The sequence below is a fragment of the Pleuronectes platessa genome, chromosome 4 (assembly GCF_947347685.1).
Source record: "Pleuronectes platessa chromosome 4, fPlePla1.1, whole genome shotgun sequence".
Lineage (NCBI taxonomy): Eukaryota > Metazoa > Chordata > Actinopteri > Pleuronectiformes > Pleuronectidae > Pleuronectes > Pleuronectes platessa.
The window spans coordinates 10,685,184-10,712,152 of NC_070629.1; the positions used below are offsets into that span (position 1 = coordinate 10,685,184).

The 26,969-nt window shown below is 41.3% G+C and overlaps 1 protein-coding gene across 1 annotated transcript in view; it reads right to left on the reverse strand.

Moving 5' to 3' along the window:
• Positions 1–26,969, reverse strand: part of adgrd1 (adhesion G protein-coupled receptor D1) — a 29,632-nt gene that overhangs the window by 1,948 nt on the left and 715 nt on the right. Inside the window, exons 3-24 of the mRNA XM_053420053.1 lie at positions 26,570–26,686; positions 25,445–25,567; positions 25,173–25,349; positions 23,020–23,277; positions 21,767–21,834; positions 20,881–21,030; positions 20,710–20,760; positions 19,310–19,433; positions 18,862–18,969; positions 17,203–17,278; positions 16,255–16,396; positions 7,974–8,047; positions 7,246–7,369; positions 4,581–4,684; positions 4,166–4,277; positions 3,721–3,874; positions 1,455–1,521; positions 1,154–1,220; positions 881–972; positions 643–769; positions 501–542; positions 97–189 (exon numbers count right to left, since the gene is read on the reverse strand). Coding sequence (XP_053276028.1) covers positions 97–189; positions 501–542; positions 643–769; positions 881–972; positions 1,154–1,220; positions 1,455–1,521; positions 3,721–3,874; positions 4,166–4,277; positions 4,581–4,684; positions 7,246–7,369; positions 7,974–8,047; positions 16,255–16,396; positions 17,203–17,278; positions 18,862–18,969; positions 19,310–19,433; positions 20,710–20,760; positions 20,881–21,030; positions 21,767–21,834; positions 23,020–23,277; positions 25,173–25,349; positions 25,445–25,567; positions 26,570–26,686 — 2,450 coding nt within the window. The remainder of the gene's footprint in view (positions 1–96; positions 190–500; positions 543–642; positions 770–880; positions 973–1,153; positions 1,221–1,454; positions 1,522–3,720; positions 3,875–4,165; positions 4,278–4,580; positions 4,685–7,245; positions 7,370–7,973; positions 8,048–16,254; positions 16,397–17,202; positions 17,279–18,861; positions 18,970–19,309; positions 19,434–20,709; positions 20,761–20,880; positions 21,031–21,766; positions 21,835–23,019; positions 23,278–25,172; positions 25,350–25,444; positions 25,568–26,569; positions 26,687–26,969) is intronic.

The following is a 26,969-nucleotide window of genomic DNA, read 5'->3' on the forward strand; positions in this document are numbered from 1 at the left end:
AGATGAGAAGACGGAAAGGAGAGAGTTAGACACCGGCCGCCAAGAAGAGAACAGCTTTCCTTTTTTTTTAAGTTAGCATCTAACAGCAGCACTCACAATGTCCGAGTTGAAGGGCTTCACATTGATGTTCCGGATGGAGCTGCTGGTGAGGGACCACACCTTGGTTTTATGTTTGAAAGCAGCTCTGACCTAAAGACAGATGTTAATGGTGACAAATAAAATCCACTTTTAAGCAACAAGTCAAGTACAAATACACTTATTTCCCAGTCTCACTTTACCCAAGACAAATAGATTACAACAGAGAACAATGTCCCTTTAACATAAATTTGAGTAAAGAATCATTTGAATAACGTCTATAATGCTAGCTGTTTTTCATTATAACCCTGTCAATGTGAATAAATACATTTAACAAATAAAAATGTTTAGTGTTGAAGTGTTCTCTACAATAGGACAAGACATAGAAAATATAAACAATCATATAACATATCCAACGTATTTACCTCAGAGTTGAGAAGACAGTGAAATAAGAAAACAAAGAATCCCTGAGAGAAAAAGGGTAGAAAAGTGTCAATTTTGAGAGGAAATTACAAAATAACTGCTCACAATTTAGAAAAGAAGAGATTCCATAGTGAAACAACGTACTTGTAATGAGTTAAACACGGCAAAGATGTACAGGAACGGCAAAGAGTGCATGTTAAGGGCAAGAACCCCAAAGATCCAAGAGATGCCAAGTATAGGAAGCAGCACAGCTACAGCCTTAATTGTCAGCCTGGACACAAAACAAGAGACAACAATGTTTATATTATCAGCTTTTAACACAAGTAGAATAATCAATGATTTAAAAACTGATTGGTCTGATCGTGAAAATCAATAAACTCACTTGACTGCATTGGCATCTCCATGAACCTTGTAATTCTCTCCGCTGATTCGAGATATGATCCTGGTCACTGAAATCAGGATGCCAATGTTCACCTGGAGATCAGAAGAGAGCTTATACTGTGAATATAGATGGAACGCACTGGCACAGGAGATAGAACTTTGTGTTTTTCCTTCTTTAACAGAATAAAAGCTTACAGGGAATTCAGATTAAAATGTCGATCCTATAAGGGAGCAATGGGGAGATGACAAATGCTTATTTTTGCTAATTCCTCACCACGATGACAAACAGAGCCGGTGCCACAAAAGCCCAGATGGCTCCATTCTTCAGTGAAAGCCAACAGCTGAGAAAAGCAAAGGTGCAGGAGTTAAAGAAAAAACACATGTGTGTCTCCTTCCTGTAATGTAAATATGGAACGATGTACATTGTGGCTGTTAACCTGAAGGCATTGGTTTTAATGTGTTTTCTTTCATAGGTTATGTCATTCTTACACAACACCACCAAGCTTAATGAACCCAAATGAATTCCATATAATCCTGTATATACATGTTTCTTGTTAAGTGCAGGTCATACTTACTTGTCAACCTCGCCATAACTGTCCAGAGCTGATGTCATGGACACTACACATATGACCAATGGAGAGCCTGATAAAACACAACGAAAACCAACACACATGTTACAAATTCACCAATGTCACATAATAACCTTAACTGGATTTGTCTGATGAGGGGCCCTGGTCCCTGGGGCAATAATGTGATGTGGAGCAGCTTACTTACATCTGCTATACATTTATTGTTATATATATATATTATGAGTGCAGTGCAGCTGGTTTGATTCTGGCCAGGGACCTTTGTTACTTGTCATATACGCTCTCCCTCTCCCTTTCCTCTCACCTATCCACTGTATACTTTCAAACAAATCCTACAAACAAATACACATCAATAAACGAGACGTCAGTGCTCAAAATAACATGCTGAAATCCAAAAGAATCCAGCACTAGATTAACACAAACACAAATAAGAGCATTTAGATAAGATCAAAATGCAAGACACAAGCATTGTCCTTTAGTGGTTGAGGTGTTCTTAATAAATGTATAAAAATTGATATAATATTTTGTTTACATTCCTGGTTTCCCAGCAACAGGCACTGGGTTTATCCCAGAGGCCCCACAAACATCCTTAATGTGTTATTATAAAAATCTTACAGGACTATGGAGCAGACTATGAAGTCCCTACAGGTAATAGATTAGATCTTGTTTCCACATGATACATATCTTGTGAGAACAAGTAAATGTATGAACAGCAAACAATTCCTGATGTTGACACTCTGGTGTCTTAGTACAATAGCAGCAAGAATTTCATTATATGTCATTCCACAGTCAGCTGGGGCTTTGTGCATCGTGGGAGATGCTTATATGGTTTTTAAATTATCTTGTGCACACAAATATCACCTGTCAGGACTTTAGGGTCTGTGTACAGGAATAATAATAATATTTTATTTTAAATTGTGCACTGTTTACATTCATGTTGCCTTCTAGCCTTCTTCTTTGCTCCCTTGTCTTTGTTGGCACACGGTTCTTTTATTTAACGTGGCAAGTCTCAACCAACAAGTTTAAAGTGCATTGCTCCCACGCTCCTGCTTGTGGACAGCACAAATACTGAAAGTATCTTCAAAACTGCTCCATGAAATCTAGTCAAGTCACGCACTAAATCTGAGGATTTTAGGCTCCACACGACTCTGGACCTGATTCTGGGGCTGTTGCCCAGATGCAGGGGTGGTAATTGACATGATTCACCAACATTCAAATGTTCTTATATAAACAGGAAACAAAAACGTGATCAGGAAAAGTCTGGCAGACTGAAAAGGCCTCAGGAGTCCAAGTTCGCACATGTTTTAGCCAAATAGTGATTTCAAAAATGTTCATATGGTATTAAGACTTCCAAAGTATCATCTTAACACTTGCCTCAACTAATTTGACAAATATTGAACACTGTGAGACTGTGGTCCAACCAAGCAGCACCTGTATTTGTATATACTTACTTTTCCTCTTACTTAAACTTAGTAGTGGTTTTATTTTTCTGCCGTGCTGCTAATTGCTAATTTCCATGAAAATAAATTATTCTACTACGTCTTAATCTTTTGGCTTCTAGCATGTTACAGCACAAGGAAACTTTTACTTTGTGGGAGGAAACATGAGATAAAGTAGTCCGCAGCCTTTATCACAGCTAATAGCAGCAGCAATTCATTATAAAATGAGTATTTACTTTTTATGTATAACAGTTAGACTTCAGACTGTCGGACAACTCTCCAGCACATAATTTGCAGTTGGCCACACGAGATGAAATTTTACTCTGGCCAGAAGAAAGGAAGTAATAAAAAGGGATCATTTTCCCTCTAATGGCTTCAGCATGTGAAAGAGAGACCATGCATTCCCCGGCAGCCAAAGACAGTACACGTATGTCCCAGGTTCTTTTAATCTGTCCATCAACTCTGGTTCGCTGTGATCAGGAGAGGCAATTGTTATGCTGGAAGGCAACTCAACGCACATTCAGACCTTCAAAAGCAGGGTCAGAATTATTTATTTGCCACAAATAATATTGGACCAGTTATGTGAAATAAAGAAATACTAAAATCATATTCACACTAATGGCCTGGCATGAGGCAGAGGTGGAACACTGGGTCAAATAAGGGACAATAAAATAATATTGTATCTTCAAACAAGAATAACATGAGATGAAATGGAAATCACACACAGGAACATCACGCAAAGGAACAAGTGACGGGCAGAAGTGAGACGTGGGTTTGTTATGTTTTTTCGTCTGAGTGTGTTGGAGCAGACCTACCCCAGCCGATACCATAGTAGTAGAAGTGTTTGCTGCCCTCGGAGCCAAACACCTTCACCACCATACTGTAGAGGTGGAGGCCCTCCACCAGCATCCAGGCGAAGGCGCTCAAGAAGAAGAAGTGTAGCAGGACGGCCATCACTTTACAGGGCAGCTGGGACACGGCACAAAATCTGATCAGGCTTTTATCATCAAAACATTCTGTTCTCATTATTATCTATGTCTGCTATATTATTCACAGGCATTTCGCTCCTCACCGTTTCTCTTTTTCTCTTAATCTCTGTTATGTCTTTCTTCTTCACCTTTTTCTTTTAGATTTATTAACTCTCATTCATAATTTTAATCATTTAGTTTTTGTTTCTATTTACCGCAATTAACTTTTTAAATTCGTTTCACACTTTTTTTCTGGGATCATTCTAATAATGTAAAAATGATGTGTACTTACCGTGCCCGGGTCAAAGCGAGCACTGATGAGCAGTAAGATCTCAGCCACCAGGAGGGCGAAGGACAGGTTGGCATGGATGTGGTAGCGTTGGTTACGGATGGTACTCACTGACCTGCAGAGCAACAGAAGGACAACGTCACTTACAATACAGTACAATACAAATGTATTAATCCTGAAGGCAATTCGGTTTATGGCCACTAAAAGAAAAAACACGAGAAAGACATTTACTGACAGATATCCTGTGAAAAATAACATAATCAAACGCCGTAAACGAGGTGTTCAGTTGTGTTACGCTAAATTTCTTTACACACAAAAATTCTATCTGTACATGCAATACAATAGCTTTGAAAACATTTCATGCATGAAATTAAATATACAGGTTTATCAAATAAAGTGCATGACTGGTGATACTCACGACAGGACTGCAAAGGTGACGAGAGTGATGGTGAGACACAAGATAGAAATGGAGCAGCCAACATAACCAATGGTTGATAGTGCCACCCGGTGGCCAGTAGTGAGCTGTGCACAGAGACAAATCACCATCAACAATGGAAAAGACAACATGTAAAATCATTATTTTTAACTTTATGGTGGGTTTGTTCATTGTGCCTCCAGCGTACGGGTGAAGCTATTTATTCATTCTGCCTTCATCTTTTAATTCAAAGGGCCCCTGTCGAAATTGTGATGATGAAAAAAGCACAGACTCTCATGAATATTTCTCAGACATTCTAATCTCAACACAATGACACTGTCAAAAAGCTTTAGTGTCGGTGAAACGCTAATGTTGAGGTCGCAATTTACTTCTGCAACAGTAAGAATTAATACATGCTGTTTTTTTTTTAAAGAAAGTAAACATAATAGACACAGTCACATATTCAGGATATCTCCCATGAGAGGTGTCTGGAGAAAGGCACGCAGCATCATAAAGGACCACGGCCATCAAGCACACAGACTGTTCTCTCCCAGAGGTTAAAGAGTGGCGGTGCTAATAATGTTCCTCCATTGCATAAGGTCTAATGTATCAATGCTGTGTTGGTGTTCATGCTATTTTAAATGTGTGGGTTCGATTATCTATTAACCGTCCTCACATGTGCCTTGTCATTACGAGGGCAGAGGAGTCCCAGCCTTCCAGGAAAAGGATATGTGGGATGTTCCCTCGCAGCTGAGGGATAAGGCAGCCCACTAATTAAAGAGTGGCCGAGGGCAAGTACAGCATCAAACAGAATCTATACTTAAAAAACAGCAGTGGCCCAGTTAGCTGCAATAAGATGTCTTCTATTTAAAGTAGCCATTGTGGATGCCGACCGCACTCCCATGGTGCATATTCCAGGATAACAAAGATTAAGACTGTGGTGTGTACAGGTTGGGTTCTCCACATTGACCCATATGCAGATCATGTAAATGTGTTCAGTGAAGAGAATGAAGATTATCCGAGATGCTTTAAAAAGGGACAATTTGCTTCAAAGGATCAACTTTTGAACTGTCGAGAAGGTGCGGTGATTGGACCGCTGACCTGTGCAGTGAACCCAAAATAACTACACTTAGTCACAGACTGTCTGTATAAACCACCACAGAAACCGATACTATGACCGTGTTGGTCTGCTTACAGCGGACACATGGGGGAAAGATAAACCTGCCAGAGGCTGCAGTGGGGGCTCCTGTTTGGCAGGTTACTGTGTGGTGAACCGCTGCTTCCTGCCAAATTATCCTCTTAGAAATCCTCTTATTTCGTAACAAAGACACACGTGTGTATATGACTAGCACAGATGGATAAACCTTTCCTCAAGTAAGATGGACGTTTACTTTTTCTGGCAATTTAAATTAAAAACCTTTAATTATCATATTTTAAAGCAGATATTTGACATATCACGGCAGGAAATGTAACTTATTGCATTATAGTTCCTTGTATTGAAGAATCCCAGTGGGCAAAATTCCAGGACCAAGGTTTATTAAAAAAACTCCATAATGGACTTAGAGATGGTGCCCATTTATTTGAATGTAAATTTCTCCCACTGGCCTTGTGTAAAACCTCCCACTCAGCACATAGACTATGAGAGTATATAAACCTTTTCGAGGCTCAGTAAAGGTTATACAAATATAAAAACTCCATGTGAAAAAACAAACATGCAGTGCATCAAGTGATAACTGAACTTGTTTGCGGTCCAAAGCACCATGTCAGCAGATCTCCAGATGTCTTTTTTCTAAAGTTGGTCTGTGGGGAAAATGAGTTTTTGGTCTGCAGTACTGGGAGAGGCCACTGGGACTCAGCTAATCAGAGTTTCATGTGCAGATACCTCAATACGGCGAGGGCCAAGAACATGAACCCGAAGCAGCTTAATGGAACTCAGCCATCTTAGACTTTTCCCAGTATGATATTTACAAATGTCTTCTGGGAAAGATTTCAACAATAATAAATTATAATAATACAGCAGTATTTAGTGACCCAAGAAGCTGTAAACCCAATAGATATAAAGTTGATATGGCTAATAGTGTAAGAAAATAGTTGCCCATTAAACCCTAAGAGATATGATAAATCGTCTGTATTTGATATTCTTCACTCAAAGAAGAATCCCTACTTTACAGTGCAGGTTTGCCAGCCAGCCATTAACACAGTACATCTATAAGCCACTACCTTGACAGGTAATTTGGGGTTCAGTATCTTGCCCATAGACACTTGGGCACACAAAATGAGGGAGATGGGAACTGAATTGCCAACCCTCTGGTTAGTAGACGATCTGCTCTACCTCCTGAGCCACGGGAGTCTGACCTCCTGATGGATGCAAGTCATTTTACTCTCTTTCTTTTTATTGAATGTTCACCAACCTCTAACATTATCTGGCTGCCACGTGGGTCTATCATTGAATACAGCTGCATGCTGGAGATGAGACCATGAAAACAGTGAGAGTGACTAAAGCATCCAAATTCTGGACTCCAAAGTCAAAACGATACACGTAGCAGGACCAAGTAATAATACTTTGTGGGTTCACGATGATGAGCAAACAATTTCACATTTCATTTGTCATTAGTCATTTGATCATTAAATATTAGAGCAGCTCTAATGTGCAGCCACAGTGTTTTACCTTTAAGGGAACCACTTGCATTAGGATGGCAAAGTTGGTGAGGTGGTTGCACAGGCACACAGAGTACGTCATGTTTCCATCTGAGCGGACGCAACCTTTGTTGGACCACACTCCCTCATTTGAGCTGGAAAACACAGCAATTATGAATTATTCACAGAAAGAATTTATTCAGAAGTATATTAAAATATCGATGCTATGAAGAGTAAATTTAGCATATATAAAAAAAGCTAGACAAGGTTTTTATAGCAGCACTGCTGGCAGGGATCACTCAATATGATCCACAGTGGGAGGCACAGAGAGACATTTCTTAGCTGAAGCTAGAAGGGCATTCTGACAGGACCATCTCCTGATTCACATTTTTCTTGAGTTTCGAGGCAGAGAGGAGTAATGAGAGGAAGCTTTTGAATCCAACTAAAACACACTCCCTTTTAAAATGATTTATTCTGTCTCAAAGGTGCTTTGGCTCCATTTATCAGATCACCATATTTTTCATACAGCACTACAACTCAAGATGTGCCAAACTGAAACAACAGCACATGTAACTCTGGATGGTTTTGATTTGCAAAGGGGAAATGCACCTTTTCCAAGTCACTGGTCATTTTTTAAGATTTAAAAACTTAAAGGCTTCAGCCAAGAACATGCAAAGAGTCAACAATCGAGATCAAAATCTCTTTGGCTCCACATCTGAATGAATGATTGAGACAAGCTGTATTTACATCACGACCCACCTGTAGTCCAAGAAGGCACAGTAGAGGAAGACTTTATTGCTCTGATTTAGTACTTGGTCTTGCTGTTCTTTGGTCTGAAAAATAAAAGTTGAATGAAGTTGAGATCCTTAATTGTGAGAGAAAAGTAAGTGATACAGGAAATCATCTGTTTATGGGAAACACTGGTAGATTAAAGTACATGCTTTGTTGTCCTTAAACTAATAGCAACCTGTTAAATTGATACAGAATGACAGCATGGAATATTTCGGTCAGTAATCAGCAGCAGTCTTTCCTTAATGCTCATTGGCTTTTTCTTTCCATTTGCACACTCGACAACAGCATCAGAACTCAATTGTTTAGTTAAGATAAAAGGAAAACAAAATAAACTGTGCAGGTATCGGTGACAATTCTTAAACAGATTTTTCATTTTTCCTGTTTACAAATTAAAAAAGGATTCAACGGTGCTTATAGTCCAGAAAACGGAGACTTCAACGGAAAATATCTGAGATCGAGATAAGCCGCAGATCGACACTTAGCAAAGGAGATTATTACACTAGGGCGAAATCCCTACTCTCTCTAGGAAATTATATTTGATTATAAAATCACTTTTTCCATGTCATTCCTTAATATGGTATTTGGAGTCCCAGGAGACAGTGAGCTAATGGCCACAGTGCGAGAATGCAGTTATTGGGGTTTGGCCCTGGTTCCAGGTCGAACCGCTACCCTCCTCGGTCTGTCGTCTGAAGAAAACAACACTTCCATTGGCTGGTTGGGTGGATACCGAGAGACTCCACACCTCTGTTCATTCCCCGGGCCTCGACTCGACTCGCAGACGGAGTAAGTGTATGATTAGATGGACTGTGTCTGCACCATTTCCTTCTGGAAAAAGTGAGAGCGAGAGTGAAACTGACAGTCAGGCTGTCTGTTTCCTGGCACACGGGCCCAGTGATTCATATTACAAAGCATAGCACAATACGTTGACTTCATTGTGTAACCAAATCGCTGCTCTCATTCTGTCTGTTTTGCACATGCAGCTCTTTAGTCATAATGTATTGGGACCCTGAAGATGAATGCAATACATAGATATTCGTTTGGCACATTGGAGCCGGAGGGACGATGCGTCCAACAGCCTTGAGAGACAGTGTGTATGCAGTATATACACACTGTCCTCTTGAGCCAGCTTTAAAGAGCTGCATGCAGGCCCTTGGTTAAATTTACTGCTCCTCTGTGGACAATTCACTTTTTTATTGGGTTTTAAATTAAAGCAAAAGGAAGAGAGAACAACTGTAATCTGCACACAATTGTAAGACTTGCTTTAACGTGTTATATTTGCTCTCTACACTTGCTGAGCCTTTATTGTTCCTGTGCAATGAAGGAAGACTAATTACCCACATTAAGCACAAAATGTAATCCTTGGCTCAGGGGAAACAATCCATCATCATCAAACTCTCATATACCCACGAGACAAGCTAAAATATACATTGACTAAAAGACTAACAGACATATAAGAGGTGCTGTTTGGCCTTTCTTCCTCTATAGCAACTGTCTGTTTGTGGAACATCCATCTTGGGATTTTGAGTTTCTATCTTAGGCGAGGAGCAGAAGCCCAAAAGTCACTGGCGAGTGTTAAAATGCAGTCGGAGATCTGGCCAAGCTTTGTGAAAAAGGCTGTTGCTGCCCCTCCTCCCCCCCCCCCCCCGCCCCGCCCTTCAAGTCCCACCCTCCGTTGCCCCACGGCCTAAGCATCTATACCAGCCAAGACTGCAGCTGGCGCTCCAACTCTTTATTAGCAACAGCAGGCCAGCAAACGGCGCCTTGGAAATCAATTTGAGCCTTGTAAGGAGAATAGACGCAGAGGGTAAGAGAGGGAGAAGAGGGAGCGAGGGCCAGTGACGGGAGAGTGATGCAGAGTGATGGGCTGATAAAAGAGAAGACTCTCTGAGAGAGAGACGGAGAGAGAGGCTGATAATTCGTAGATAGTCATGGTGTTTCTGGCGCTTCTGTGTCACCATGTCTGCCTCGGTGCAGTCGCCAACCACAGCTTCCATCTACGGTTCGTACTTTAACCACAAATCATCGACTCCTCCGCAGCAGATCAAAAATACCAAAAGTTATCAATCTCCATATTCACCAGAAGAAATAACTATTTTGACTATTGTTTCTGTAATGCATTTTAAGATGCACCTTTTTTTAACTACTTCATAAAGTGTTAGGTATTTAAATCCAGTTGTAACCAACCAAGGGATCAAGACTCCTCCAAACGCTCTCGAGCTGAACCTGAATGGGCATGAGTGGATTATCACAAATACTCATATGTTGTACGTTTCCGACAAAATACATCTGCTGCTTGAGCTCAATTGCGTAGAAAGATTATTTTGAGGACACAGGGTGGAATTTAAAACATCTGGATTTCCTAATGCATCCAAAATGTCTGAAGGAGAGGTATCGCAGGCCTTTCCTTCCTGCGGCAGAAAGACTGTTCAACCAGCTCTGCTCCCAGTAGAACTACACCCACCCATTAGGGACTGCATCTTGACTCTGGTTTTACTCTGCAATATTCATTCAGTCTGTGCAATTCAATGGCTTATGAGCAATCCCTTCCACTGTATGTATTCTTGCACTGTATATATTCTGTTTTTATGCTGTAAATACTTTACCTTATTCTATTTATATTATATATATATATATTTATTTAAACAAATATATATTTTAACATTCCCCTACGATTGTGTACTAAGTATTGCAAGTTTATTTACTTTTACTTGCTGATGTTTATTTTTGACTGCCCTCTTGCTGCTGTAACATTGCAAAGTTCCCCGTTGTGGGACGAAATAGGTCATCATAAAACACTTATGGGAAATAAGATAATGTTTTACATAATAGATGTATAATGGTGTATCCTGCTGACTCGCTGATACAAATACACCCGTATCAGCCATTCAGCCCAACAGGTAATTATTTTTAACTGGGAACAAAAGGTCCATAACATCAAAATGAGAACCACCGCTCATCATCGGATCCGTTCTCTATGTCCCTCTGTTAAATAGCACACCTCGTCCCTTTTCTCATTAATGAGTGGTGAGCCTGCTGAGTAAAACGATGAAGGACAAAAATAAACACTCTCATGCATCACAAAAGCCTTTAAGTCAGAGACGACGTTCAGAACCCAGCAATTTGTAAAAAAGCAAGAGTCTCTGTCCTCTGTGGTGTCTCTCAGACCTCCCGTGACTGGCAGCGCTGGAAGCCGGAGCCTCGCTGTGGTCGAGCGTATATGCCTCAGCAAATCCCAAGACATGGGCAACTCCTGGCCAATTTACGTCTCGGCTGTTGACAGCTGGTTCTCCAACAAGGCTCAAATAAAGAAAAGATGGAGAAAACTACACAACACCCATCATCCAAGTCTCAACACTCCACACAGACAGATTGGCCTGGTACACACAGAGAGACGCACGTACTTCTGTCTGAAACAACACTTATAGTTTACTATAAGTCAAACTATTTACATGCAGCTTTGTATTCACAGTTACAACATGTTATAATCTACATTATTATAATGTAATTATATGCAGCAGTGAACTAAGAGTCAACACTGTAATTTAAAAAAACTAAAATGGAGATAATATGCTTTTTTTAGTTATAGTGGACAATATATTTCATCAAATATGCTCTAAGTTCCATTTACTTTGAACTTGAGAGCCGCAAATTGGTTAAACGCTACAAAAAGGGCTTGTGATTGAACCTTGAGTTATGTTTTTTCTTTTCTTTTTCCCCCCCCCAAATGTAAAATATCATTAATGAAACAGTCATGCACACACCCACTCATTCCATCCTGCACGGGTACAACAATATGCAGCCACAAGAGCAGTGAGGCATATTTCAGGAGCAAAGGAGTCTAAATAAAAGCCTTGGTTTGTGCTAAATTTAAAAGAGCAGTGAAACATTACACAACTCTGTGTGTGAGTGTGAGAGTGAATATAACTGGCCGATCTTCTCCTTTTTCCTCAAACGTTTCACATTTTTGGGAGCACAGAGCGCCAGGGTGTAATTTGTACTGCACTTTCTACATTTGGTATAGATATCAATTTTCAACTGTAGCTGCCACCAGGGCCCATAACAGCACAGAAAGTCATGAAGCTACCATTATTATTAGACTTTTTTTGCTGAAGTGTACAGTAGGTGAAAGTGTTTGTTGAAAGACAGGCTTAAGATGTAGCCAGGGTTTGATAATGGCTAAATTGTTCTGTATAATAACAGAGAGGTCATATAGGCATTTCCCAAATGCTGCATTGACTGCTGTTAAATTTAGAAAGGAGAGGAAACTCTTTGTTGTAATATGTCTGGGAAAGGTACGGCCTAACATTATTCAAGCAACCAGCTTTGGAATTTAAAAAAACCTTTTCCCCTTGAACCACCTTGAGGTCAATATATTAAAGTATCGCGCTGATGGAGCACAGATGTCATCGTTGTTGTAACAGGGCTTTTCAATCACAGGCGCGACTTAAGCCGATCCGCATACAGCATGTGGAGTAACGATCTGAATCCATGCAGCAAAACACAACTGGCCTTGAGTGAGATCATGCTGTCAGGGGAAATGTAATAAGACATGCAGCTGTGGTCTCAGCTCAGTCTCTGAGGTAGCCTAGACATAAAAAAAAAAACGGGTCGTGCTGATAGGCGTGCAGGGTGTGAGGAAACTTCGGGAACACTTAAACAAGCCCAAACATTACAGAACTATTTTCAAAAAGGTGCGCTGAGCATGTTCAGCAACTCTGTGCAGAGGAGATCAGTTTGGGAAGAAACAACAAATGTGACAAGTTTTTTCCTTCTCACAATGGGAGAGGTTTTCCATGCCTTTCCATGTGTTCAATTCCCACAGGCTTTCATGAGGAACCATTACACTGTTGCTTTGGTCTCTGGCCTGTATCTGCCGGCATGACAAGTTGAGGGTTTGCATTTTGAGCCTTTGCAGGGAGGTTTAAAATGTGGGAAAATATACTTGGTCAAATTAGGGTCAACAATAACATTTTGGCTTTGATGTTCAACGACAATTTTAAAACATGTTGTTGTATATCACCATTTGTAAACCTGGGGAAAACCCGGAATGAGTAATACAAGACTTCAGTCATTAATCAGCTGTCAAAATGGTATTATTGTTTCTGTAGGAACACACTCAAACTGACAGAATCTGCACCAGGTCCATTTGCTCTTTCCTCTGTTCAGCTCGTAAGAAGAGGTGGTGGTTTCATGGCTGGAGTGGGTGATAGAGAGGGGGCCCTTTAAGGGAGGGGATGCAGAAGAATCTTTTAGCAAGAGAGGCATAGCAATAGCTGGCCCGCCATCTGTGATTGATCAGCATATTGGCTCGCACAGCCTGCGCTTGTGTGCGTTGGTGTGTGGATGGGTGTGGGTGGTTAGGAGAAAGAGATTGAGGGAGTTGAGTCTTTGCCCACAAGGTTTTTAAGCTGGGCGTGTGCTGGGAGTTATAAAAAGACTGGCAAAATAAAGAGCAGTTATGACTGTGGCAGAAAGAACTGATACCAGTGTTGGCATATATGATTAAATGATTAGGGAGTGCGAGTATCGGAAAGTGAACGTGCCTATTTTCGAAGCTGGTGAACAATCAGTCCATTATTCCCAACGTGTATGCGAAGCTCCAAAAAGTCTAGACCTCTTTGTCAACACAAGGCCCAGTTTCCTCGCTGACCCTGACCTCTTTACTCACTTCCCACCAAATCTCTATTTAATTTACGAGAAGGAACCGATGGATAAACAGAATGGAAAAGTTAGGCCGTTTTTTGTCACTATAGATGAACATTATAACTGATGGATAATGTTGAGGTCAAATGGGGTCAAATTGAAAACTCTACAAAAAAAGACAAAATACCGTCAGTTGAGGGGCAGATCGAGGCCACCAGCAGTCTCCACCTGCTGCCACCCTGCTCCATCCTTTGCCTCAGCTGCCACACTAACACACTTCTTTATAAGCCTGTAAAGTCAGGCCCCCCTTGTCAAAATCAGTTTTTGAAATCCTCTCAGTTTTGACCCTATAAATTAACTTTGCTCATGAAATCAATCTTTCCGTTCATTCACTTCATACCAAGAGTGTGATGCTTTGACAGAAGAAGAGGACGGAGAGGCGGTGCTGGCCTTTTTTATGTATGTATTAATGTTTAACTACAGACCCCAAGGCCACCCACCCTCCTGTTTCTTCTCTTCTTCTTTCCTTCAACCCTCTCAAACTGAAGTGGACTCACAGTAATAAATCACTGACGGAGCCAGGGTCCATTCAACACCGCAGCTGAATGGCGTGAGAAAGCACGTGGGCATCCAGCGACCTTGATAGCACCTTGTCTGTGTATCAAACCCACTCTGGGCCACATGAGGCGAAATGGCGGCATTTCGGCTCTGACTGAGTCAGCTGGGAACGGCATGACCTCAGCGGGCTGTTTCAGTGAGCTCAGAGGGCATCAATCAGGCCTGCGAGGTCACTCAGACACCTACCACATGGCTTTGACCTTCACTTAGTGCTACCTGCCACGACACAAGTTTTTTTTTACATGTCGGTGACTCCATCAATCCATGGTACGACACCTTTTATCATGGTAGGTGTCAGATAGAGAAGATGGATTGCTTTTGGGTTTGAGCCATGACAGTAGGCATACAGGATTTGTTGTTACCATGACAGCATGAAAAGACAGATGAGGAAGCAAACATATTTCTGCTTTAGACACAGTCAGCCCCCCTGCTCGGTTTTAATGAAGTCACATGGGTGCTTGTCTATTCTCAGGGGATAAACAGAGCGGTCAGTTGCAAATCACGTACCCTCGCCCACCGAACTGGTGCCATGAGAGGACATCTTTAAGATTGAACTTGTGCAGACAGTAAACAATGTCATAAACAATGGCAGCAAAGGTCTGCTCCATAGTGCGTGTTAGCCACCCTCCCTCGTTCTAAGCTGGAGAGGTGATAAATATATTCCAGTTGCCAAAGACATTAAAACTCTAAAAATAGTCACTTTTTTGACTAAATCCAGCTTCAGGTCTGCACTGCAATCCAGCTGTAGCAAAACACTCCCATTCCTGGACATGTTCACAGCCAAAAGCACTGAGAGCAAAATTACGACGCAGCCGCTAAATGTAAATCATCGTCCCAACTATGCAGCCGAAGTACCGGTGAGAAGTGCTGGCATGGAGCAATCCAATCAGTATGCTTTGGTAATAAGTATAATAGCTTATTTGTAATGGCTTAGGGAGGAAAGAATGTAAGAGACCTTATTTATCCTTACATCAGAGGTGAAAGGCAGTCCAACTAAAATAGAAACACCTTGACTCAACAGACAGCAGAGCTGGTGAGCATCGTTCAGCACCCCCAAAACAAAGGAGATCTTACAGCCTCTCCCATGGTGTCCGCTTAAACAAACACAGTAATCATTGTCACAGGAACCAGGCCAGATAATTTCAGCATAAACATTTATTTCCCAGATGAAACAATATTGCCAGGGTTTCATCAAGCTGCATGGTTTTCATTTGCACCACGAAAGAGAGAAAACAAATATATCGGTAATTCAATTCAATTAAAAGCAAATAATTATTGTAAGCGTCTTTTAAATCAGAATTACATTATTAGGGGTTTGTTAAATTTATTATTAATGCCATGTGCATTGTTCATCTAGTTAAAATAATAATAACTTTTAAAAAATCCTGTAGTTTGAAAAGAAATTACAAGAGTAAACTTGCTCTGCCACATTTCTGACTTTACAGGGAAGCAGGCTAACACGATACACATTTTTGACTTTATATTCATTATGAGTTTCAACAGCATTTCCCATGGAAAACTGGCACGGCGGCCCCTGTCATAAAGCAGCAATGAAAAGTATGTTGTTCATAAAATAAAGTTATTGTTCCTTTCAAAGCATCCTAAGCGTACAGTTGAAATGTCCATAATTTGCTCCCTGGAAGCCACATGCTCCATGAGGGAAAATTTATTTGTATCGAAAACCAAAAAAGGCTTCGCTCTTTGTGCTGGTGAGTACCCAGCTGCACACGCTTCAATCAGGGATACACACTCGTCTGCTTACATAAGAGAATGCCAAAAATAGAGAAGATAGTTTTCATATGGGGGGAATCCGGCTACTCTAGGTAGACCATGGCCATCTATCCTCTGAATAATGTGGAACCTAATAGCTGTGCCGGCCACATGGAACAGCGTAACATTTTCCCCCCGTCTGACTGACTCACACAGAAAGTAAATGGTAGATAAAGACATGAGTCAAATGGGAAGAAACTAGGACACTGAAACTTACCAGAACGTGTTTGAGGACAATCTTGATGAGAGGTGCTCCAGAGAGGTTGACTGACAGGGCTGGTGAAGGCTCCACCTTAAGGGAGATTAGACAGCTCGCTATCTGGATCTTGTGATCCTTGAAATCAGAGGCTTCGTTAATCCTAATAAGCAAAAAAGAGACAAACTAAATAAAACAGAGGCAGAAATAAGAGGCACAGAAATAAAAAAAAGACACAAACAAATAGAGTGAGATAAATCAGGAAAAAAAACTCTGTAACCTGGCCCCTACGTCAACACATAAGTGTTACATATGGGCCCAGGACAGTCACATTTAAGTGGGACTTCGATCATTCAGACAACAGCAGTATTGCACCAATAGGCTTTCAAGATCATCCGATATGTGACATCAGCGTCATGCAAGCGTCACTTCTCTATCAAAGCAGATGCAGAGGTACCATCCTGACCATTGGAGGAGCCCAGCCGCGGGAGAGCCACGGGAAAAACAATCTCTCCGAATGTCGCATATCTTACATTCTGTACTCTAGCACTCTAAGTTGTGATACACATGATGTTTAATTGCTGTTGTGTCAGGTTTAGTGAAAATAAACACTTCAGAATGAGTGGAACAAGCTGGTCCAGGGATAAGACAGTAACTGGGGGGGGGGGGGGGGGGGGTTAAGGGGTGGATATGAAGCACTAATAGCAGGGTGTATCAGTCAGAGGAGGTGGAGTGGTGAGATGGGAGATAAGCGAGAGGACAGATAAGGCCCTGGCTCCAGGCATCAGCGGCTCCGTGGCTCCGGAAGCTGGGGCGTCTCAGAGCCAGTGGGCCTCATTCCCCGCACAGGAAGTATGTGCTGCCAAAACTAAACTGGTCACTAAAGCTTTTAAATTGAAATGCGATTAGATTGGACTGGGCTTTACCTCAATTAACTTTTGATTGTGGGCGTTGTCCCTTTCCGCTTACCTGGTCTTGACCGGGCTGATTTCCTTGTAGTAGTTGTGCATGTTGTGGTAGAAGAGGCCAACAATGGTGGTTTGAGCTGAGGGGGAAAGAAAACTCATAGATGAATGTGAAAGGCATCATGGGCAGAAGGCTGGGAATGTAAAGCAGTGCTGCTAAAATGCTCACAAAGAAGGGAAGTTAATTAACACTGCCTCGATGCAGCACGCTGGCACTAGCAGGCTAATAGGACGACTGTATACTCGCACAAAAGTGAAAGGGAGAGGGGTTGCAGAACACATGGATGTCGGGAAGTCTTATGAAACCTCTACATGACTTCACCCAAAGTGCAGGGGGTTTGATCCCCCACCCGTAATCCGACCTATCATCCAGCTCGGTGCAAGATAAACAATTAAATTGGAGGAAATCCTAAATGGTCCTGTTCCGCCCTTCAAAGACCTTTTACCCGCGCCCCACCAACTAGGACAACAATAACCTGCTGATGTCAAACAAATATGCGCTGTGTATGCTACAGTGGCGTTTTTACCCTTCCAAAAAATGGTTTCAACATAATGACCCCCAGGAAGTTCCACAAGAGGTCTTGAGGTGGCCAGGAGAGAAGAAAATGAGTATAAAAGTATAATACAGTGTCCAAACACACCAATGTCAAATTCTCTGTATTTAATTAGGATATAAACCTCCCCTTGGAGCATTTCATACAGCCAGGTATTCAGAGCTATATGAGTTAATTTGGTCCTGGCTCTCAATAAAGCAATGACATATATTCCATTTCTGACAATAATCGTTTCAATGAATTATTAAAAGGGTTTCTTCTAGTGCCCGTACGGCAACACAGTTGCAACACAGCCAAGGGAATCTGACCTGAACACAAAGTTAAACAAACACAGTTTTAATGCCCACTGTAATTACAGCTCTCCTCTACTCCGCTATGTGAGTCCATTCTTTTTAATGACAGAGGAAAGTGGAGAAAACGTGCTCTCTCTCTCACTCTTTCTGTTTTGAATAAAAGGGTAACTGCCAACATTAAAGCCATAGCTGGACTTCGACAGTGCACCATAAAGCTGCACAAAGGCTCTCATGGCACTCCTGTCCTACACTGTACGCTATGTTAGCACTCTTAAATCTTAGCATAATAAATTACAGGCCAATAACGAGACTCTCCCTGCTGGACAATTTTCTCTTGGCTGCAGCAGAGCCCAAATACTGTGCAGCATTCACATTTAACCTAGATACTAGTATCTGACAGTGATGAACATGGTTGGGACACTTTAGCCAAATCAATACAACCTGATTTTTTTTTTTAGAACAACATGTATTGTCTTTTAAATGTGGCATTGCATTTATTTTCTAACAAAACTGAAGAATCGCCATCTTTAGTGACTTCACCAGTCAAAAACCATGGCAACCCTATTTTTCACTTTTTAGTGTCCCCTGGAAACAATTCAAATTAGTTGTGATCTTATAGTGATTTTGTGAGTATTTGGTTGTGTTATAAATTGATGAAAATCTTTTCTCTGTTTGCACATATTTTCTTGCAGTGCATTGAGCTGTCAGAGCTACGAAAAGATTTCTGTACGGAGAAGCCTCAAGATAGGAACAATCATGTTGTGTACATCACACAAGCTACGTCACTGAATATATATTTTGCAATATCACACTTACTCTGCAAAGTGAGAGCCTCCCCAGGCACAGATATGTAGCTCTTGCCATGTGTAGGGAAGCGATAATGCTGCAGGTTGTAGTTCTGCGGGACCTTCATGAGAGAATAATCTGTGGGGATCACATATTAGAAAGAGTGAGAACAAAGAGAATAGGTCAAAAGTGTAAAATCAAGTCAGCTCTATCAGGGGAGGGTCAAAGATGTCAAGTGACCCTTTGGGAGAAAGACACCAGCAGGATTAGAAGCAAACAAAGTGTTCTACAAACAAAAAGACCCACACCCACGAGAGGCAGCGTGGAGGGGCTGGATTCCTGCTTATCTTACCCAATTTCTCCCCTGAATAAGAAAACGAATGATGTCAGCTTGATGCTCCGTGTCCTCTTACCATAACCCTGACCACACACACTACAAACAGTGAGTCACCTTATGGGGAGCTGATGGCGTACTGACCTGCAACAAAAGATGTTCCACCCAGGGTGATGAGAGAGTTCGGGCTGGGCTCCAGGTTCGTCACCATGTGTTCCATCACTCGGTCCACGGTCTCGATCAGACCGCTGACCACAGGGTCGGACTGCTGCTCAACGAACATACAACAAATGTCCACAATCAACCGATTGTGCATTGACACTGTGTGAGACACTCATTTCACTTTCCCACGGCCCATGTAGGAAACTGTGATGATGCACACCTAAAAATCCTAACAGAGAGTCTGTGCAAAAGTGGGGGAGTATTTACAGGTATTCACCAGACAGGAAGGAACTAGGATATCCAGGGTTTTTAGAGTTTGACACACAGAGAGTAAAAGTCCGGTTATCTCAGCCTCTGTTGCTAAAAGGTTGTTCATTATTTATACATTTTCTCCTCCGACTTAATGGAAGTGCTAAATACAGCTGGAGTCCCCCTTTAGTATGAGAACAAAATCAGTATGGGACAATTACTTCTGCAGCTGGACAGTGGCCACTTCAGCTACAAATTAACAATTATATGATCATGTCTAAGGCTACAGCTTAGCATATAGCTATAATGCTAAGCTATGCCAGAGAAATACAAGTAGACAAGAGCCATTGAGTCAGTGGATTGTTTGAATTAAAACGTTAGCTGGAACTCTGAAGTGAACTGAAGTAAGCAGTTGTGTATGATGTTATATGAGATATAAGAGCATTGATGGATTATGTAACCCAAAAGATACATAGGGTCATTAAAGATTATTTAAATATGTAGCATGAATTATATGACACAAACATTTGAATTCAGGAATTGTACATGCATTTTAACTGGCTCAAATACAAAATTGCCAACTAGCAAGTTATGCAGCTTTAAAATTAAACCAATACGGAAACTGGATAGAGAGGGAAATATTCACCAATCGGATCAGAAGATGTAATCACAAGATCCAAAGATGGTTTACTGAACACAGTATCTCCCGTCCAACTTTGACATTCTCATGCAAGAACATCTGGTTCAGCTTGCTCGTGCAAAAACAAGCATGCTTGTTCTGAGCTGTAAATGTTCTGAAACCACATACTTGCTCAGAATGTCTTTCTTCTGGCCGTAATGTGTTTGTATATGAGAACTCGAAGATTTTGACCAGGATAAGTGTACAGTACAGGAAGCTGCACATTTACATTCAGAGCATTGTGTTGGAGTCAGCAGTACTGTCTTATAAATGTGTACAGGCAGGCACACTGCCAGATACTGTTATTGCAATTGGCACCAGATAAGCCAAAAATATGTTAAAATCTCCAGCTCATAGAGCTCTTAAGTGCCGTGGATTAAAGTCTTCACCAAATTGCATATGTTACATTATGTCATGTGTGAGCGTTGCACAACAACAGCGTGAACTAATTTACCTCTGGCAGCCCAGGAGAGGACAGCACTTCTTCCACACTTTTGAGAAAAGCCTGGGTGGAAGAAAGTGGACGTCAAGGAACTGTTGCATCATTTTCAGATACGGTGGGCATTGCGACTTTGTCTGAACTGGTTTTGTGGTGTAAAATGTGTGTGTGAATGTGCTCCAGGACCTGCGTGAGGTTGTTGGCAGTGTTGTGAGGAATGGTCCTGTTTGGCAGCACCTTCAGGAAGCCCAACACTGGCATTGAGTCCGGATCTGGGGGGCTTTGGGTTTTCTCCCCCTGACTGCTGATGACAGGAGGACTCACAGCAGTGGCTCTCTGGGAAGACAGCACATCAGGCACCGAATGAAATCGACTATCGGGAGGCACGTTTTCCAACACACACAGGATGTTTGGTGACGGATGAGTTCGGGGGATACTTTTTGGACAAGTAATTCAGTGCTGCTCTTGTTTCGCCTAGTGCCCTACAGGGAGATCTTTTCTGTGTGGTATTGAGCAGCTGTCTCTGCTGTCTTCTGTTTTCTTTCTTATTCAGACTTTACCTCTGAAGCCCTTTAATAAACAGTAGTCTATTCACATGTGTTCTGTCCATTTCCCTGTTACCCCCTCTTCTCTCTTCAAAATTAAACAATCGCTCAATGAGACGCTTGTGTTTGTACTGATTCAACAAAAGACTTCATCTCTCTTCCATGATGACTTTTGTGTTTAGTTCTGGCCTAAAACATGTCTCCAAATTTGTCTTACAATGTGTATGAGGATGCTGCATTTTTACATTACATTACATGTCCAAAGCGACTTACAATTAGTACACTCAACATTTATGAGGGGCCATTAGGGGTTCAGTATCTTGCCAAGGACACTTCGGCATGCAGACGGGGAAGAGTGGGGATTGAACCGGCAACCTTCCTGTTGGAGAACAACCACTCTACCCCCTAGGCCACTCCGCCCATTTGCATTTGTGAGCAAACTTACATTCACAATTGTTTTTTTACTAATGTGGTATAAAATCATGTTTGGTATCTGTGCTTGGCTAAATCTATGCAGAAAGACTTACAGCTGTTGGTGTTGTTGTAATGACTTCCTTGGAGGATCTGGGTGTTGTGGCAGAGACAATGGCTTGACCTAGAAAAGACAATAACTAAGGCTTTATTAAAATGGAACAGGAAGCGCACCAGTGACCTGCAGGTGTTATTCACTCTTTATCTCTGGTAGGTTTCCAAGTTTAGACAGACGCTGCCTTTTTGTCATTTTATTATTAGGGCTTGTGTTGAACATGACCAGACTCAAACTTTCACCGTGCAGATTAAAGTTTACGAGGACGGACCGTGCTATGTCATACATAATATTCTGCCGTCAGCTTCTGCACAAGGCATATTTGACGTCTTTACTGTCATTTAATTAAAAAAAACGGCACCAAGTAGCAACCAGAAAATGGCCATATATGGACAGACGGTATCAGTGTGAACCATTGTTGCCCATCTTTGGTGCAATGCAACATTTTATATGAGTGCTCTAGAGAAGTAAAAATATTTTTCTGTAACCATAACACTCGTGCTCTTTGTGTCTGGTAATGGTCTGTGGAATATATTGCTTTTGGTAACGACTTTGAAGAAGAAATCAAGGCAGTGCACACTTTATGCTTCACACACTGTGATCGGTGAAAGCTCCAGCAGCACCCAGTAATAGTTTTCACATAACACCACGCACAATGGGAGAGACAGCGTGCACCCTCACTAATCAGCCTGTTTCATAAAACATGTATTTCCTCCGGCTTTCAACATTTCCTTGAACCTACTGGGAATTTTGGTATTATTATCCCTGAGCAAACGGAACTCTGAGTTCTCACAAATAACAACATGTTTTTGCCCATTTATGGAACTGTACATCTGACCATGGGAGACAAACAGCAAGAGAGCAAAGACCGACAGGAGTGTGGGAGTTTTGTCCTGGCGTGTTATAAGCTGTCACTTTGAAATAAAATGATCTGCCCCCTGCAGCCCAACCTGCCTCTGCGCTCTTATACAGTAAACACTTATAAGGCATAACTATGCGAGCCATGGCACTTATAGCGTCCAAGGTCAGAAAACAGTTTTGGGCAAGAAGAGCCATTTGAAAGGGAGGTGGGGTCTATTCATACAGTTTAATATCTTGTTGTTATGCATGAACACTGTGGACGGAATGTTAAATGGAAAAGGACGGAAATTGCTTTTTAAACCCAATTTCCTCAGTGCAGAGTCAAGCACTATACTAGATATGCTTTGTCCTAGAATGACAGGGAATACTTTCCAGTAGAGCGTGGCTTCTTACCTATGGCTGCCCTGTAGTAGAGCATAATCTCGTTTTGCGGAAGGGCCCTTTCCCAGATGACAAACTCATCAAAAGCGCCCGTTAAAAAGCGACCATACGCCTTGTCGTTGACAGTTCCGATGACCAGGTCAGGGTAGGGGTCGCCGTAGTTCGCCGAGACATTGCCAGCTGCGTCGCCGGCAGTGAAGGTGCCGTTGATGTAGACCTTCAGACCATCCGTCTTTTTCCATGTGAAGAGAATGTGGGTCCAGTAAGGCCCTGAAAAAAACACAGAATAATGGAGAATAATGGTTTGTGTAGAGGCAGCCGTTTTACAAAATAGGCCCAGTGAATGTTATGTCCGTGCAAAAGTGGGTAAAAGAGCAAAAGATATCTGATGGGACAACCTGGTCGAAACAGACACAGAACGTCAGGTATTAGTGGCTCTTCATCTAAAATCTTTTTTGTAGCTACTTAACTGATATATTGGAAGAAAACTTTTGGGTGAAAGAGCTGAACTGATTCACTTCCTAACGTTCTTACTCACAGTTTTGACTGCGGGGAAGTAGTGTATAATCAGTGATGTGTTCACTGAATGTTACACTTAGGGAACATGAGCCTTGAATGATAGTCAGTGACTCTCTGCCAGAGTCAGACCCAGCTAAATCCAGCTAAATTACAAATTGTCGATGAGTTAAAAAGGCTTAGTACTGTACTAAACAATTCAGTGGATCAATCTTGTAAACAAATGTTATAATGATTGTTGAGATTGAGGAAATTGATAATTACTGCTTTAAATCTCACTAAAGACAGTACATCGAACTTTTTACAGCATTAACCAATTATTCATTTCATTAAATATTACTCAAAAATTACTTATTTCACTCATTATCTTATGACTAAATCAAAAGATAATATACATATTAAATGTATAACTTTTCTTAAATTTATATTAAATAGTTAGCACGTCCATCCATTTTCTTGACAACCACTCATTTGAAATAGTGTTGGTCAAAATAAAAATGATCACACTAGATAAAAAGTTCATGTATATCACCGAAGTTATTACGATTTATTTGATGTAAGCTTGTTTAAAATAGCTCAAATCAAAAATCATTAATCAAAGTAGTTGCCGATTCATTTCAACCAACTAAAAGATGAATGAACTACTCGTTTCATCCTAAATGTTATATTTGTCCTTGCTGTTCTATGATTAATGCTCCATAAATCTTGAGTCAAACTCGAGGCCAAAGTCTCTTCTGGTCTTCAAAGCTCTTTACAGTAAAAGTTAACCCGCAGAGAGAACTTTCTTCATCTCGTTTTTTCTGAGGTAAACCAACAATAAGGAGATTCTCAAAAGACAATACTTTCACTGTCTGAAACCATGTCTGCCAGGAAGGCAAAACAACCAGAGGACATCTCATTTGTGGTCAGAATATAAAACACATGTGCCACAGACCCCCCCCCCCCCCCCCCCCCCCCTTTAAACAGCTCAACCCTCTCTTTCATTTCTTTATGGCGAGAGTTTTATCTCTGGTGTAACATTCTGAAGACATTGGTCAGAGAGCACATCGAGCTTCTCCCCCCTATTGTAAGACACCAAAGAGATGACTGACAGATTTTGACAGTATGTCCTCAAAGTTGGACATGTCCCACTCTATGAGAACCAGATGACACTTAATCCTCTATAACTCAACACATCAACATTGAATTATTGACGCCCCATGAACACAAGCTTAAGTCACTGCTGGAAAAACAAAGGTGACAGAAGTCATTTGAGAGCAAAGTACGGAGCAGTTTAAGTCACATCATTTCAAGCCTCATGTGGTTTAATCACCTTTGTCAAAACACTTTTCAAAATAACATTTAATCTCAGAGGACTGCAAACTTTATTTTCAGCCAGCTCAAGGTATCGGTCAAAGTCTGACCCGTGTAAGGTGTCACATTTCTAACTCGACCTTATTGAAGAGGGAAATAATCACGTCATTACACATCCATGATATTTTGATTTATTTCTGATACAGCAAAAATATATGAAACTTATTATTTGCTTGTTAAAACAACTGTCTGGATAGACTTTCTGTCTGATCAAATTTGTTAAAGAAACTTATAACAAATTGCCCAAAATTCGAGGGCTATCAAAAGATATAGAAAGGCAGACTGAGTCACAGTACCTGGGACTTTGATGTTGGCCTTCCATCTGTGGTTGTTGCCTCGAGTGTAAAACTCCACATAACCTCCATAGGGATTGGTGAAGACGGAGAAGCCGTTGGATATAACTTTCCCTCCAGAGGCCACAGCATAGCGGGACTCGACTTCATGGTTTTTCCAAAAAAAGGAGAAGGTAATCCCTAGTGGATGATGGAAAATCATTTGTCACCATCGAGACAAGAGACTGAAAATGGTTTGGAAAGTTTATTGTATGCTTTAGCTCCAGTGCACTCACCCTCAGGACCACACAAAGTAGGGTCACTGATGCAAGAGTTCTGGTAGTTTCCAAAGTGAAGGAAGGTGCCGCCATTATCTCCATTCAGAAAGATGCCCTTGTTAACCATTCCTTCAACTATGTCTGTGGCAGAGCACAAATCAGGGACATAAATGTGCTTGAAAATGTGGAGCCAGAAGTTTGACTACAAATAATACCGATATGTGTTTATTTATCTGCTCATTCAACAAATACAATTATAAAAAGACACTTAACAGTTAACTAATAATTAATTGTTCTTTAACTGATCTGCTTTATTGGTGTCTGATAAAAAAAAGTTATAAACATTAACAGTTGTTTAAACGTATTGGTATTTTTGCAATTCTCGTGTGACTTAATGCTGGTTTAATTAAAAGACAAGAATTCTTAATCTTGTGCTGAACAGGCAAGACACTGAACAGGGAGAAAAGTATGAAATGCTCAAATCAACCGTGTGTGCATACGGACGACAAACAGAGAGCGGTGGATGGTGCAGAAACTGAGCGGAAAGTGATTGGATCCTCACCTACTGTTGCAGAAATGTTAGTGTAGGCAGAGTCATTGGTATACACATAGGAAGAGTTATGGGAGGAAGGTAGCACAGTGTGGTTGTGGATTCTGAGAGCTGGACAAAGACAACGGAGAGACAACAGTGATTCACACCTATGCAGACACAGAACGGGAGACACAGGAGAACAGTGAAAGCAGGACAACAGGAGGGACGTGGTGTGCAGGTATGAGACAGAGTGATGCTGAGCGCACGGTGGCAGCGCTCGAAGGAAACTCGAGGACTCCACACATCATGCTCAAGTCTATACCTGATCCCTCATCAACATTTCTTTGACAACATGATCTACCGGTTTACTGACAACATGGCTGCAAATCCAACACTACAGAATTTAAACATCAAATTACTTCACACATCAGATATTTGATCCTATAATTTCAGTGATGAATCTTGTATAAGTTTTGAGTACATTTAAAAAGCATTATGGCTGTGGCTGAAAGGTGGATGGTGCAAAACAGCTTGGGACCATGCAGAGTGCATCCAGACAAAGCCATTTAAAGGTGGTGCATAGAGCCAAAACTGTTTATGTATGCACATACTTATGTTACTTCCGTTAATATAACCTGGTCTCTTTCCAATCTGGTCCCACAGCTCATGGATTCCGTCCACAGCATCGAGAGGCCAATAATGTGAGGCCGTGGCCAGCACCTGCAGGCCTGGACGGAGAGTTCACGGGTAAACAAGGATCCAGAAAGAGCTTTTCCCCCCAATCAGCCTTGGTTTCATTACTCCAAATCGATTTTCCTGGCACACCGCTTTGGATTTTGGGTGGATTAAAAGATTGATCATAATGAACATAGCAGATGTATAAGTTGATTATTCTGATTAATGAGAGAAGTAGTAAACAAATCAATAAAACCCTCTGCTTGGAAGTTAGAAGAAAGAAAAAGAATCAGTTTTTAGAGTTCACTGCATATTTTAGTCCAATACAGCAGTATA